The sequence below is a fragment of the Lissotriton vulgaris genome, chromosome 2_1 (genome assembly GCF_964263255.1).
Source record: "Lissotriton vulgaris chromosome 2_1, aLisVul1.2, whole genome shotgun sequence".
NCBI lineage: Eukaryota > Metazoa > Chordata > Amphibia > Caudata > Salamandridae > Lissotriton > Lissotriton vulgaris.
The window spans coordinates 1,788,331,153-1,788,347,938 of NC_141687.1; the positions used below are offsets into that span (position 1 = coordinate 1,788,331,153).

Sequence of the window (16,786 nt, forward strand, 5' to 3'; positions counted from 1 at the left end):
GCTCTCTATGCACCCTCTGAATTTCATGCTCGAGATTTATCTCTTCCTTATCTTTCAGAATCGCTTTCCGTAAGAGTGAGATAATAACCCCTTCCAGGCTCATGACGAGCTGGGCTCGTCAAGAAGTAGCCTCCTACCAGGCTGATGACGAGCCCAGCTCGTCATACATAATGTACTTTTGAAAATCCCAGCACAGGAGCAAAATATCACTAGCAGCGATGGTGTTAAAGGCCTTCATGTCTGACCTTTCCTCGGTTTCTGGAATATTCAGAAACCTTAGATTATTTCTACAAGGGTTCTCCACTCTCTCAAGGTCTTCTCTCAGGGCTTGATTTTGCCTTCCTAGTTTGGAAATCTCAGATACATTCTTCTCAACGTCCTGTTTTACTGCACATACTTCTTCCTTCAACCTCCTAGTTCTCTGGGTTACTTCATCCAGCTTCTGTTAACTCAGAACAAGAAGTTTGAATGCCTAGTTGGTTTGCCTCTGAAGCCTCGAAGCGCTTTTTTATATCACTCTTCAAATCCAATAATATACTTGCCAGCGAAATTTCAGCATCTTTACTTGCTTTGGGCGTTACAATATCCTTGCTATTTTGTACGTCCCCATTTATTTCATGGAGCAGAACTTCATGATCTTCAGGTAGTGTCAGCACAGCAAACCTATTTGTCAAAGGGACTGTTATACTGTTTCCCTGCATTGCCCCAGGCTCCTCCCTTAACGTGCTCAATTCCACCAAGCCATGGGTGCTATTTGCACTCCTGCCCGTGTTGATAGTATCTGACGCATTAGCCCTGCTCCCTGCCCTACTCCAAGACATTCCTGAGGTGCAATTTAAGGTACACTCTTCTGAGCTGGGGCTTGAACTCTCTGTGCCATTTTCCTGCATACTTGGGAGCACACGGAAAAAAGATTTAAGTGAGGGAGTAATTTTAACTCTAGGGAGTACAGCGCCGGATTTTTTGTGTGCCTTTCCGCTCTTTCGTTTTTCCGACTGGAGACTTTCCTAGCCCCCGGCCTTGAGCGGTCCCCCCTTGTCGCCCCGCTTTGCCTTAAGGATGGTTTTAACTCATTGTAACAATTCTGGAAATGTGATATAGGAAGTAAATTTGTCTTACCTCCGATGTTCCTGGTCCTCAACGTGTACCTGGAGGGAGCCTCACCTTCCTTATTATTTCCCGTCTCGATATGCAGATGCAGCCCCCCACTCCTACTTAGATCTCCACCCTTCAGCTGCTTCCGCTGTTTTGCCACTCTGCTCAGGCTCCCCTCTTCGCCTTCCAGCTCCTCGACATACTGCAGGCAAGCTTGACTTGTTCTGACTCTGCCTCTGCCTCCAGCTCAGATGCCTGCCTGCCACGCTTGCAGGAAATCTCCTGCTGCCTCGCTACAGCGGGTCCCTGGGGATCCCCGCAGCCACCTCTGGTCTCCTCCACCTAGTGTAAAAATGCCACGTTCCGGGATCATCCCAGGCGCTCAGTGAGTAAAAGCTCCTTTTCCGCCTGTTTTACTCAGGTATCGGCACAAATTTCGGCTTTCGTACGGCGGCTCTCCCGGCCGCACTTCTCCCGTAATGGCCCAAACAGCAGCTAGCGTCTAGCTAGTAGCCGCCATGTTCCCTCCTGTGTGACTAGTCCAGGAGTGTTCTGTCCATCCTAAAATCTGACAATGCTCAGGAAATTTATTGACTTTCTTACTCATTAGAATATCAAGCATCAGAAAAGTACACCTCTAGGGTCACAGGCTAATGGCTTTGCTGAACGTTTTATAAGCACACTCAAGAAGGCTGTACAGTGCACTGCACTAAAGGGACTTTAGCTCCAGCCAGTTCTTCATTCTACTCTTCATGCCTACAGATTTACTGCTCATGCTAAAACTGGCAAAAGCCAGGCTACGCTGATCTTCGGGAGAGCCATGGGTACCAAGCTGCCCCTGTAGACCACTGTAAGAACTGAAGAACTGATGCCAAGAAAGTTTGCCCCACTGATTCAGCTCACAAGTCCAGAATGAAGACTTATGGAGACTAGCATCAATGTTCTTGGGGCAATATGTTTCAGAAAGGGGATCGTGTCCTTGTCAAGCAGAGGCGAAAACATAAATATGATACTCCATTCGATGCCGATCCATTGCAAGTTTTGAGTAGTAAGGGACACATGGTGACTGCTCACCATCCTGGAAATTCCATAACATGGGATACCTCACATTTCAAGCACGTGCCTTGGAGTCTGTTGACATCCGGAATGAGACTCTGTCATCAGAAGGCCAGGAGAGCACCTGGACTGCCTCATAGGCGAGTTCATCAGTGCCTGCTGCGGTTGTTTCTCATGTGTCTCCTCAGCCTAACACCACGAGATCTGGAAGAGCGATTCAAGCGCCTGAACTATTCATTTAGAAACTATGAAATGTATATGTTTTGCTTGTATTTTTTTAATTTAACAGTAGTGTCTTGTGTATTATAATGCGTGGGACACCCATGGTCCCTAACAGTCTTCCTAGTCTAGGGACGCAAGTGATTTGGCGTGGTTGATAATATTCATGATGCAGTACATTTCAGTAAACATTTACACTCTAGAGAATAAAGACGTGTAATACCGAGCTCAGTGTGTGGCGTGATGCATTTACATGCTACCGGGATGAGAACACATATACAGAGGCAGGTAAGGTATAAGGACACAAGACCTATTTTAAGAGTTGGCATGAATATGGGTGGAGATGCAAAGGAGCCACAGGTATAAATATGTGTGGTGGGTGTATGAGGATAAATGAGGATATTCATGGTGAATTAAACACAACTTGTTATTAAAAATAAACATACAGCCTTAGGTAGGAGCTTGGCATCATGTTATGATTTAATTGCTGCACAACGAGGTGTATGTGGTCCCACCTCTCATGCTTCCTGTTTATCGCAGTTAGCTTTGTCAGGATTTAAGCAAAATTATCTAGCGCTTGTGTGCTCCCTTGATATGTTATTGTTTTATTTAAACATTATTAAATTTAAAATGCGTTATTTTAAATGAGGTGCGGTGGATTAATTACAGCAAGTTTAACACTTCACTCAAAGGTGATTAAAACTATATTTCATCAAAATATCTATTGTCTTCCACAGTGTGAGATCTGTTGAAAGACTTGAACCTGACACCTAGAAATATATTTTGGAAAAAAAAACTTGAAATCATTGTGTGCTCCTCTAGGCAATACTTATTAACTGCAGGACTGATAAAGAATCCCCAAGTGGTTAATGCATTTCACTACTAGGGCTATATATGACCTAGCAGGAGAAAGTCAAGGTGTTCTCTTGTCCTATCACAGTGGGCCTTTTTTTCCAAACTGACTCTCCATATAGCGTCAAGATTGCTGACAACATCGGCTCTAAAGTAATGACGCAAGCACGGGCAAAGACACGCTATTTTCCTGCACTGGCTGCAAGATGTCAAACGCATTACATACATGTGTATTTTTGGTAGAAGAAACCTCTGGCTATACAAGACGCCTGGCAATACTTTTGTGAGGCATGTGTTAACGATAGCACCTTAACGATCCTAATATGTTACCTTAATAGCCTTAAACCTCTCAAGCTCATGCTGTATATTGTTGTAACAATTATTACAATTGCAGTTGCTGCAAAATTCACCATTTGCAAAACAATCGCAGTACCTAAAACAAATGAATAATACATTTAATACATTAAAATAAATTGAATGCTCAGTGATAAAACATCAAATACTTATGAACATATTTTATATCAAGTTGGCAACACAATTACAAGTAAACAATAAAAATATAGTTGTCGGACAAATCTAGAAAAGTTACATTTGTGCAGGTCCAAAACCAACTTGTCAGAACTGCAACCGCTTTTAGAGAAGTAGGATGGTAATTCCTGAACCCTCACTGCAGACATCATTATGTGACCTGCAGGTAAAAGGGCTTGAATACTGGTGAGGTAGACTTAGGGCCTGATTTATATATAGGCAAGAAGGAAACTCCATCGCAGCAGTGATGGAGTTACCTCTCCAACATAGTGGTCCGCCCGCCTAAATTACGTCAGGCAGACCTTCAGTTTGGCCACGGTGGAGACCTCTCCACCACTCTATAGATGGGCGGACATGTAGCCATTTTTAGGTCTCGCCTCCACAGCACGCATGCGCTGCAGAGGAAAGAGACCTATTGGGATCAATGTAGCTTTCCCGGCAAAAAAAGTGCACGCATTGAATTGCTTCCAATGGAAACGCGTACATGTCTGGTTATTCACTCGCAGGAGCGAGCAGCTGGCGCCAAATGTTATCTGTTATCGCGGCGCCAGCCCCTCGCTCCCGTGAGTAAATCGCGCTGACCCCCTAATTTCTCCCCTCCCCCTGCTGCTATTGAAGGTTGCGCACACTTGTGCTTTTCTGCCGTGCGAGGCGTGCGCGCTCGTGCCTCCTCCTGCTGCCGGCAGACCTGCGTGCTTCTTCTGAGTTTTATTGAAAGCATTTACTCTGTAATCAAGGCGAAATATTGAAACCATGGGGTGTGTGTGTGTGTGTGCTGAGGAGATGTGGTTTGCTTAGCATTTCGCTCACTGACTGCACATTGTCCCTCATGGAATCCATGTGACCATAGCGATGTATAAGAATACACAATTACGGATTATGTACCCTCTCCGTAGCCCTCTGCTCTCTTTTTGCATGTATGTGTTTGTATAGAGCAATGTCAGTAGCCTACACACACACGCATCAATGTATACGTCAAGCCGTGTACAGGGCAGCAGTTTGCTAGTCGGCGCCGGCGCGATTCTGTAGGAAAGGAATGCAGGCTTTTAGTTTAAAAGCAGACCGAGACTTTGCAGAAATCATAAGATATTTTCCATAACTTTCTCTTGCCTAGGTGAGCAGCCGTGACCCCTGCTGTCGGGACCACTCCACTTCATTAACGTCTGTTTTTATTGTCTAGAAAGATTGCGGCTGAAACACAGCAACAGAGTAAAGATTGTTTTCCCTATGCGGCTCGCTGTGTGCTGATTTGCTTCTAGGCGTATGGTTCCCAGCTAAGATCCTATTAAGGGTGCTGCATGCGGATACCAGCTATGGGAGTACGCGCGATTTCACGCAAACCTCGGTTCTCAAAAGATTTTCTGGTAGATTATGAGCAGTCGTGGTTTAAGACCAGAGCCACTGGAAGTCTGCAATTCGGCATGCGTGGCGATTTCCGCAAAGTTATCGTATTGCCACACAATCCATCACCAGCTGCATACATAATGATTTTAACAAAAACATGTTTCTATCCATACTGACCACTGTGTCAGAACCTACACAAATGTTTATTGGCCACTATTACGTTTCGTATTGATATATTTGGTTGTTAAACTGGTAATAATTAGGCAAAACATTTGCCAAGATTATGTTAACTTGTAAAATGACAAAATAATGAAGTAATACTATCACAAAATGTGCTGCATTGTGTTCCTTAATGTGCCTTTTCTTGCTCCTAATCTGGCCCTTTCCAGTTGCATAATTCCAGTGGTCCTGTGATTCTACTACACAAAGACGCTTTGTGAGTCGGGCCCATAGTATTCCCTGTGCCCTTCGTTACATGCACACACGAACACGCTCTCTCACACACACAAACACTCATGCACTCTCTCTCTCTCTCACACACACACACGCTCTCATACACGCCCTCTCCCTCTCACACACACTCTTCAACACACTCTCCCACACTCTCTCTCATACACGCACACTCTCACCCACACGCACACTCTCTCATCAACACACACACTCTGTCACACACACATACTCTCTCTCACACACTCACCCACACAAACTCTCTCACACACTCTCTCACACTCTGCATGTTCTCTATGCTACCACTCAATCTGCGCTTGTGATCCAGGTTCCTCATAATGACATTTCAAGAGCCCTGCACCATGAGCCATTTGCGGACAGTATTTAGATAGATTGTGCAAAGAGCTCGAGGCCCATTTGGAGACTGTGGGCCGCAGTTGTTGGAACCCCAAATCTTGTTTTACATGCGCCCCCTCCACTAAACGAGTCTGTCCTTTTCCCTCGAGCTACTCACAGTTCGCCAATGCACCCCAAGGCACCCCCTCCCTGTCCGTGTGCCCAAAGTTCAGCAGAATCTATGTGCCCATCCTCTTCACACTGGATAAATCCATCCGACCATCTTGCAACTTTGATTGCAGGGTGTGGATTTTCAGGCTTTTCAACTATGCTCGTATTTAACAGTCATATGTGTTTGATTTCTCTTTAGAGTGTGTCAAGTAACACAATATGACTGCCTCACTCTATCAAGTTAATATAGATTTTTAATAAATGTCCCCTGACTGACTGCTGAATGTTCCATTTCTGCACTTTTAAGATTCCTGGTTGTCTGTAGGATCACCCTTCTTGGCCCTGCATAGCTGCCACCGAGACATCCCATACTGTTGACTGTGTAGTTAGAACCCTCATTAATGTTTTGTGTGTTCGCCCTTCTTCTAGCCAAATAAGTTACACATTAAAGAAGCATTGGCATAGCCAATAGGTCTCACTTTTGGGACTGTATAAGTGTTTAGCCATGCAACAGTTGAAGTTGTTGCACCAAGGATACTGTGCTGCATAACTAAATACTTATAAGGTCCCAAAAGCGAGACCTATTGGCTATGCCAATGCTTGTTTACTGTGTGTCACTGCCAGGCAAATACTGGCTGTGAGGAACAATAAAATGTGAATAATGCTCCCTCCCCCCTCCATGGCTTGCGGAGCATTCATTTTTTCTATTTTGAAAAAGCAAATCTCGTTTTGGGATTATTTTCAAAATAACAAAAATAAAACTGCTTGGTGCAGGATTGCATCATGTTGACGCCACCCTGCACCAAACAGTGATACGCATTGACAGGAATGCTGTAACAGCTGTTTCTGCCAATGCTTTATAAGTGGCCGCCAGCTTGGAAGTGATTTATAAATTCGGTGGTCGGGACCTCCACCAGGGAGACGGGGGCATTTACAATGTCACCCTAGTAGAATAATGGCTCGACGACCATAATATAAATCAGGATCTTAGTCGTTCTTCCTTAGAAGGTTGATCAATAAATTCAACAGGGTAACAGTAAACCTTGCTACTGGAAGTGGTTTTGAATAGCAAAAATTATGTTAGCAAGTACTATATAAACAATAAGTTCTTCTTATAATTATTGATAATATTAACGGAAATAATAATACTTCTTTTTTCTTATTGTTGTTGATAATGATATTACTGGTGATAATATTAATAATGATAATGCACAATAAGGGCATGTGGATATTTCTGAGTATGAGGATAAAACACCATTCCATTTCCACCAATACCAATAGCACTTTTTACTGTGGTGTAATTTACTTGCACATATTCACAGAATTTGCACTGTGCACCAAGAACTGAATCACCTCTAATCTGTTGAACAAGAGAGCCAGAGGCATTTCTGAAGACTAGTACAGAAAGAAAGGTTTGATCTACAGAGAAAGCTAATGTCATGTGTATGTTGGTATGCACTTACTAGTAATCTTCATTACTCCGAGTCCTAGTCTTCCTCGCCACAGTAATTACTAATGAGCATTCTGCTCCCACAGAAACTCCAAGCAAAAGTTATCATACTAGTCTCCCTATCCTTCCAATATGGCTCCCAGTTGCATCCACCAATCACATAAAAGGACACAAGATCCACACCACGACCTGCAAACCAAAACTGTATACATGAAGCCACAACAGAGGGCAGGACGGAAGGGAAACTATACTGTTGCGAGGAAGACTAGGATTCGGAGTAATAAAGATTACCAGTAAGTAACCGGTGCATTACCTCCTCGTCCATCTTCCTCGCCACAGTAATTACTAATGAGCAGATACCAAAGCAATATCAGCTTCATGGATAGGAACCACAGCCCACACACGGAAGGCAGTACAACAAAAACTACAGTGACAACAACGGAGAGAGACAAACATCTCAAGAGACCACCAAGTCCAGAACCAAAGAGGCAAAGGTAACAGAAGCACCACCCCAAAACCTCAAGCCGGGAATGACACATGAAGGCAAGAGGGGAAGACCAAGCAGCCGCCCTACAAATTCTTCCATGGAAACACCCCGAAAGGCAGTCCAAGAAACCGCAACAAAATGAGTAGAATGTCCCAGAATCGGACGAGAGGGAACCACATACTGAACAACAGACACCAAAGGGAAAGCCGTCCAAATCTTCCGCTTGACAGCGGAAGAAATGGCATCAGGCTCTGTGGGGCCAGAGCAAAAGTGACAAACAAAAGGCTACCCCACAAAAAGAAGCTGTGTGAGACAAAAAAGTCACCAAGGCATGATGCACAACCGAAAAGTCGCAAAGGAGACAACGGGAAGCACCACCTCCTCTGACAGATGAAATAAAGAGCACACATAGGCACAAAAGAAGGAGGAGCCTCCAAGACCTTCATAGCGTCAAAAACATCAAGTCCCCCCACTCCAAATGAACAAAGGGAACCCCCTGTAACACCCTCAACACCAATGGAAGGTCCACTGGGGATGAGATAACACAGGACAAGGGTGCTGAAGTGTCAGAGACACGAAAAAGACGAGTCACCAAGGGCCCCACAGACACAAAAGGGAGACCATGAAAAGCACGAATTGCAGCCCACCAAGCATGAAGGGTAGAAAGGGCCAAGCCCAACCCAAAAAAAACAGGACCATACCAGGAGTCAAACCAACAACAGGCCAACCATAGTGCAAACACACAATAGCAAAGGAGATCCAATGTGTAGTGCAAGACAACAAAAGCAGAGGGGCGCCCGTACAACGGGATAAGACCCGCAACTCCAAATGAACAACCATTCAGGAACAGGGAACACTGCATAAGAGCCAATCCAGAAGATACATTGACCGGACCACCGCAAGAGGAACCAGAGGGCCCAGCAAATGGAAACGGAAGGAACAGCAATGCCCAACCCGGACGCAAAGCCGACTCCAACAACAGAGGAAACCATGGGCGGCGGTGCCAACCTGGAACCACCAGATGCACCAATGCCCCCTAACACTCGAACCTCAGCACAACCGCCGGAGACAGGGGAACCAGGGGAAAGTCATTGCATCCAACCACCAAGCCCATGGACAAGGCATAAAGGTGCAGAAACAACAGATCATGACATGGACCGAAGACGCAAACAAGGCCACCACCTGCCACCCAAACCACCTCAGCAATGACTGGAACATCATCTGGTACAGAGAAAAATACCCCATGGAGGGAAAGACAGGGAGGTCAACCACGACTTTGCCCAGGAACAAATGAGGCGACAGAGGCAACTGAGGGAACAAACACTGCAATCCCCCAGAAGAAAGAAGCAGGACATGAAAAAGTGAGAGTCCGACCGGACCCCAACATGGCGACCACCTGTAAGGCAGCAAACGCCAAGAGCTTTCAGTACCCCGAAATGGAGAAACAAGACAGCAGAGCCACCGATTACCAGTCCTGCAATGAAGAGTCGACCAAGCCCAACAGACAGGCACTCGTAGTGACCACTTGAGAGGGAACAAACAGAAACGGACGACATCTGGACAGATGACCGTCACCCAGCCACCAACCCAGAACTACCCTCACCCGGGCAGACACAGGAAACCCCTGATCAAAATCCTGACCACAGGGGCGAAAATGAGAAAAAGTATATATCACACCACAGGAGACAAATGGAGAGGATCCCAAGGAACCACCAACAAGGAGGTGGACAGCATACCCGGACCCCCAACCAAAGCCACACAGGAGGGCAAGTTCCAGACACCAGGGACCGAAACACCAATAGCAGAGGCAATGCCTGTGCATGAGGCATGAACACCAACCTGAACAGAGTCCAGAAGCGAGCCAAAATGTAAGTCCGAAACAGAGAAGGAACCAGGAATCAACAGAAAACTGTGACCCTCCAGGACCAGGCAAACCTCTCAGACATGGAGCATTGACTCAGAGAAAGAAGAAGCGGAAAACAACCAATCAACCAGGTAAGGAAAGATCCCAATCCCCCCTCCTATGTAAATGCCCAATCAGAGGGGCCAGAACAGTAGGAAAGACACGAGGGGAGGAACACAGGCCAAAGGGTAATACACAAAACCGTAAAGACAGCCCATCACTGAGAGGTGGAGAAACTGACCAGAGTTCAGAAGGACATGAAAATGGAGAGAAGCATCCCGCAGGTCGAAAGATCCAGAAGCCCAAGAATGGCCAGAGGCAGGAACACCTGCAAAGAAACCAAGAGGAACTCGACGGGAGCAACTCACCAAATCAACCATGTCAGATGCACAAATGGCCCGGGGTCCCCAGTGAGAATCCCCACCAGGAAGAGAATAGAGTACATTCTCAGCCCCTGCAGACCCACAGGCACCGAAATTACAGCGCCACTACCAACAAGGCAACGGACGCACTCAGCACAGCCTCCAACCATAGAGCGATCCTAGGGCATGGAGTGAAACAGACCGAGGGAGACCGGACGAATCCAAGGAAAAAAAAAACAACATCACCAGGAGAGCCCATGAACCAACACAATTCACAACCAGCTGACCACAAAGAGAGACAGCCGATCCCCCACAGTATCCACAACCGGAGCAACCCCAAATGGAATGGGAGGGTGTAGAAGAGGAGGAAGAGGTGGCAGGGAACCAGGACTTGCCAGAGGAAGGAGCACCTCAGATACGCCCATGTCCACCAAAGGGCGAAGGATCCCACCTACGATGAGCAGGAGAAAAGCAGAACGCCAGAAAGAGGGAACCACAGCAGCAAATCCTGCCGCGCAGCAATGGCCGTCCAAGAACGGAACAACAACAGGTGACGAGCTGCCACAGAAGACCCTGCCGCAGAAGCAACCGCCATCCAGGAATCAAAGGAAATGATATAAAGTAGGCGCACCCGTTGACCCATCAGGGCAAGGAAGGGAAAAACTTCCACGCCCACTCCAATAACTCAGCTAATGACCGGAAGACCCTGACAATGACCTGAAGGCACAGGGGGAATAGGCAGTAGTATAAACAGAAAAATTGGTGGTGTCAAAAGTGCGATACACTGCTGCATCAACCGCATTAACAACCGGTTCCAACGGTAAAGCACCCCCAGACACATCAGTGCCCTGAGACGACACGTCAGCAAGCAAAGAACCAACCTCACAAGGCCCCATACTTGACAGTAAAGACCTGCAAGGAAACAGAGTGGTGAAAAACCTATGAAGACAATACAAAACAGAGGCGTGGAGTGGAGCGGAAAGACACCGTCTACCACAACTGAGACTGTGAAATCACAGCAACCGCAGACTCCGGAAACAACAGGTTGGAGCAAATGTGCAGAAGAAAATCCATAAGACCTGACCCCTGCACAAAACAACCCCAAAGCACCACATAAACGTCCCTATTAGTCAAGGGAGGTACCAGGGGAGGCATCTGGTCCCAGAGGGAGGAACAGAGTCCCCACATGCAAAATCACAGCCACCGCAGAATTAAACATCTGCCAGATCAAGGCAAGGGAAGGCGCCGCGCCCAGAGATCCAGACGACCCCTCAGTGGCATCAGAAACCAACACAGCATCGGCCACCATCATTGCATACACAAAAATGACATGCAAGACCCATACGGCAATCAAGAACGCCTGAAAAGCGCACACTAGCCATAGAAACAATAAAGAAAAAATAAGGAAAACGTTCCAGGCAAGCCATCGGCACGCCCATTAAAATACTGACAGAAGCCAGAGTCGGGATTTGAACCCTCCGAATTATTAGAGGGGAAATACCTATATGCTATCAAGTAAGGCATGAAAGTGACATCATCAAGCACAACACATCCACTAGCCGCAATAAGGTGTGCTGCATACATCGCGCTGAACCACAGCAAGAAGGAATGAAGCCACGCCCCCTCCCAGGCTGAAAAACATGCCCACCGAGCACAGCTGCTGGATACGTGGAAGCGGACAACCACGAGGAAGGAGGGAGCCTCCTTGCAACACACCAGCACCACCGGGAGGTATGAAAAGAAGCAAGGCACACTGAGTCTGCTAAAGCAGGACTCGGTAGTACAGCTAAAAGAAACATGCATGTGGGAGGGAGGGAACCGGCTAGCAAACCACCAGCCCCCCCCCCCCCCTTCGAGGCATGAAAATAATGAAGATACACTGAGTCCGCTAAAGGAGGTCTCGGTAGTACTGTTAAAAGAAACATGCATGTGGGGAGAAAGGAACCCGCATGCGACTCACCACAGCTCCCACCCCCCCACCCCCGGAGGCATGAAAACAATGAAGATACGCCGAGTCCGCTATAACAGGACTCGGTAGTACAGTTAAAAGAAACATGCATGTGGGAGGAAGGGAACCCATATGCGACCTACCAGCCACCCCGGGAGGCATGAAAACAAAGAAGATAATCCGCTAAAACAGGACCCGGTAGTACAAACAAAAGAGACAGGCACAGCAATTTCCAGTGTCTGCTAGAGCAGGACAGGGGAGAATGCCCAAAGCGCCAACCAAGGGGAAGTGAAACAGGCAATACAAGCTTGAAAACCAACTCCCCCCCTTCAGAACGGGGCCCAAGTGTCAGCCAAAGGAGGACCGCCACCCCCAACTTACCTGAACTAACACGAACATGAACAGTACTCGGAAAAGTGCAGAAACAAAAAAAACAGGTTGTGGTGTGTATCTTGTGTCCTTTTATGTGATTCGTGGTTGCCACTGAGGGCCATATTGGAGTGATAGGGAGACTAGTATGATAACTTTTGCTTGGAGTTTCTGTGGGAGCAGAATGCCTATTAGTAATTACTGTGGCGAGGAAGACGGACAAGGAGGTAATATGGTATGTGCATGGGGCAAACCTAGCTCAAAGGCAGCAGAGCAATGTACACAATCAAAGTAAAACATACAGTCAACAAGTGAGGAAAATGGTAGCTGGGTTCTGGGAGGGGAAGGCACCTGTTACTATATTGTAATGTAGTGTTGTCTAAAGAGTAGGGCTGCTGCTGTTTTTTAATTTGTTCAAGGTTGAGGTGGTCCTGACAGTTATAGGCATGTTGTTCAAGTTCCTGGGGGCCGATATGGAAAAGGCCTTTTGCCTTTTTTCCTTTTTTTCACTTCATCACCAGTCTGATAGTCTACTGGCTACCGGAGATGGCGAAATTGACTGTCGGTTAAGGAGGGTGCTGGTTGTGATGGCTCTGTAGATGGCACAGCTAGCTTTGCAGATGGTGACAACCACTGGAAAGTGGATGATTTGATCATGTATATTCAGGACCTTGATGAGGCATTTAGGATGCCATCAAAGGAGAACACAGTGGGGTTTGACACAGTCCAGATACGATTTCCTACGGACTAAACAGGAATTCTTAAGTCTCTTTCAATAGGAACTAATTTACATTTCTTTAGCCAAGGGAAGTGTAACTAGGATGTCTTGGTTTTCTTGGCAATGTGATCCTTAAGGGTGAGGTCAGTGTCCGGGGGTGAACCATAGCGACTCTGTGTTGGGTGAAAGTTGTGGTTCGAATCTATCTAGGTTGAAGTTATTCAGCCAGATTTGGACACACTGTTGCATGTTGTTATTGGAGAATACCAGGAATCTTGTATTGGTGGGGTTAAAATTCAGGTAGGCACTGGACATCTAGGACTGGATGATTTGCAGACAGTGTTTGGCTATGGAAATCTAGAGCTCAGGTGACTTTCCTCCACTCCAGATGTCCAGAGCCATGGTGCTATAAAAGAGAACCATCAGTCTCAATGACTTGCCAATCCATACTCAAATGATAAGTGAAAGTTTGGGATGTGAGAGATATTTTAGCATTGTAGTGGTGATTCTTTCCTGAAGAGAATATAGAGGTCTACCACTGTGAAATTTGGCACAAGGTTGAAAAGTTGAAACTTGACTCAAGCTTGGATAGGAAGCCAGTGGACAAATCAGAAGAAAGGACAGGTCAGCTTCACTTTTTCCAGTTTTACCATAAGACAAACATTAAGATTTTGAACCTGCTGTAATTCACTGAACTTGCATCTAGGGGGCTAGCTCAGGGTGCATTTTTCTCATCATGTATGGTAAGAAAGGACTCCATTAGGTGCAGGCTGCAGCGGCTCCTGTGATCCCTTGGAGGAGGCCTGTGGCTGGGGAGCACACCACGCCGCTGGGCACATATGACCGTGTGACCCCCCGGATCGAGTGGCTGGGGGCTCTCTGTCTCCCACTGTCGGACAGTCCTTGAGATCCAGCCCACACCTGAACTGAGCCTCCAGACCTCGCAGCCTGGGAATCAATGCAAACACTGAGTGGCAGCCCACACGAGAAGACGGTGAGTGCGGAATGAGTGTGCCGCAGCCCTTGAGACATGGGGCCCTCTGGCTGGTAGCACCGACTCCTGTCCGCCGACGCAGGCACAAGGCCAAATAGACTGTGCCATCATCTGAGAGGTACTATTCTATTACAGATAACTTTAACTAGTGGCCTCCACTCTATCTCAGGAGTTTTGACTGTGTAGGTTTGCTGTGGTCTTGGGCTTTCAGTACACAGGACATCTGCCTCTGATCATGGGTAAGAAAAAAGTAGGCAATTGCAGTGCTGTCACTACTAACCTGGTAAAACTAACCTCAATTGATCCGATGTTAGAAAGGCCTGTTAGTGCTATCACTAACGAACTGAGGCTCTCCATGAATCCGGATTGTGACAGGGGGATTACTTGATCTTTCCTCTCGTCCTCCTCCAGACACGCTCTTAGTTCTACCCCCAAATGGCGCCCTTTCTTCCACTAGCCAAGGATCTACAATGAACTGTAAGTCTATTTCTCATGTAGCCTCTTCCACCTCTACATTCATCGATGTAAGTAATAAGACTGCGCACATTACACAGCCAAAGAGATCTAAACGCGGCAAGGCACAAGCGGATGGTTAGACCTCTTCCATCTCCTCCTGAGACTTCACAAGTGTCAGAGACAGAGACAGAGCCCATGACTATTTCAATGCTATGCCAAGGAGTCCCAGTTCAACCCCTACCATCAAAGAAAGACAAAGAAGAAATGTTATGTATTAGTAATCCTATCAATGATCTTTTGGTTATTCATCTGGCGAGTCTCTCAGAGAAACTGTGTACAATGATTGGTACAGTACTTTCTCAGCTGTTCTCAAGCATGGATGCTATTGAGTCCAAACTGGCTGCTCTTGGTACCGGACACTTATGATCTTATTTGGGTGCCATAAATAATGTTCCCAATAGGCAGGGTACTGTACCCAAAACACCTGATGAAACTCTGGCAGACCATATCCCATCTATACATGCCTCATTTGCTCTCAGTAACCAAGTGGCAGCTCCTCGAAGGATTCCTGCAGGGAAGTGGGGTGGGGCGGGGAGGCTCAGGGCGGGGGGTAGTAAACTCCGGCATATGGCCGGAGTAAATAAATCAATAAATAAAATGATTTACATTGCGCACGCTGATTAGAGGATATTTATCTCCAAGTTTGTTATAATCTCGTTGCAGGAAACTTGGCTCACTGTTGCGCCACAGTTTGAGGGTTATGCTTGTTATTTCAGTTCCATTATTTCTTCTGCTTGTGGACCTGCGGCGAACGAACTATCCATTTGGGTCACTTTAGGTCTTCAGGTGGAGGTAACATATGTTAAATATGGGTCTTCTTTCTTTTTAGAGCTAACTATTGTTATTCCAAAGACAAATATGTTTTTTTTTATTCGATACATTTTTGTAATAATGATTTTAGCAATGTTAGTTGTAGACATTTTAACAGCCTGTTTCATTTTAAATCCCACTTACAAACTAAGGCTGAGAACCGTAATCTTCAAGTTCACCTCTTTCTAGGTGGTGATTTTAACGCAAAGCTTAGTGGGGGCCTCAGGATACAAGATAATCACACGGAAGGACACTGAAATATTCAGGACACAAGGGGAGTAGAGCTTATTATGTATCATACTGCCCACAGCTTGGTCGATCTTCTAAAGACCCTATGGGGAGCAAGCAATATGTTACCGTCCTTTAGAGTGGGGCAGAGCCTCTCTATAGACTATATGATTGTAAGCCCCAATCTTATACCCTGGTTTTCTAAAGAGGAGATTCTGCCCACAGAGTGGGGTGACCACAATGCCCTGTGGGCCTCTATGCTTTTACCGATCAAGGGACTAGCTTGTAATAGTAATTTAGTCTCTGTTACGCAACACTCCTCGGATGGTTCACAAATAATCTGATGCCTGAAAAAGCCCAAAGATACATTAGCAACTTTATTATTCAAGTCACATTTAGACGTATTTCTCAATTGTCTAGCTGAGAGCGAACAAGAGTTGACTGTCTCGCATTATAATAGGTTAATATGCAAAATCGGGGAGTCCATGCTCAGGTTAATCCATACATCTAATGCAGAACCGAGATGGTTTGATGGGGCTTGCTCCCAGGCGAACCAAAAGCTGAGGAAAGTACTAAACGCACGACCTAGAGTAAAGAGTGAAATCTACTTGGCACGTACTGAGTATAAAATCATACTCTCAAACAGGAAGAGGGAAGTATATAAACACAACGGGGAGATGTTGGAAGACGCATCCCGGGGAAAGGACAGTAAATCCTCCTGGGACTTAGTTAAACAAATTGGATCAAGAAATTCCCCTTCTAACCCTCTCCTGCAAAATAACATCTTGTGCACGGACTGGGTTACCCATTTCGCTTCTATCTATTACATTGAGTATGCCCCAATTATGTCAGGTGCTCTGTGCAATAGATTGCAGATTTCTCCACCACTTTTAATAACCTCACAGGAAGTGGAATCGACCATCCCTCAAAGTAAGGACAGGAAAGTGCCAGGC

At 46.2% G+C, this 16,786-nt stretch overlaps 1 protein-coding gene across 1 annotated transcript in view; it reads right to left on the reverse strand.

Annotated features, from left to right (window-relative positions):
* Positions 1-16,786, reverse strand: part of TESMIN (testis expressed metallothionein like protein) — a 1,691,460-nt gene that overhangs the window by 269,530 nt on the left and 1,405,144 nt on the right. The window contains exon 10 of the mRNA XM_086958946.1: positions 3,553-3,655. Coding sequence (XP_086815072.1) covers positions 3,553-3,655 — 103 coding nt within the window. The remainder of the gene's footprint in view (positions 1-3,552; positions 3,656-16,786) is intronic.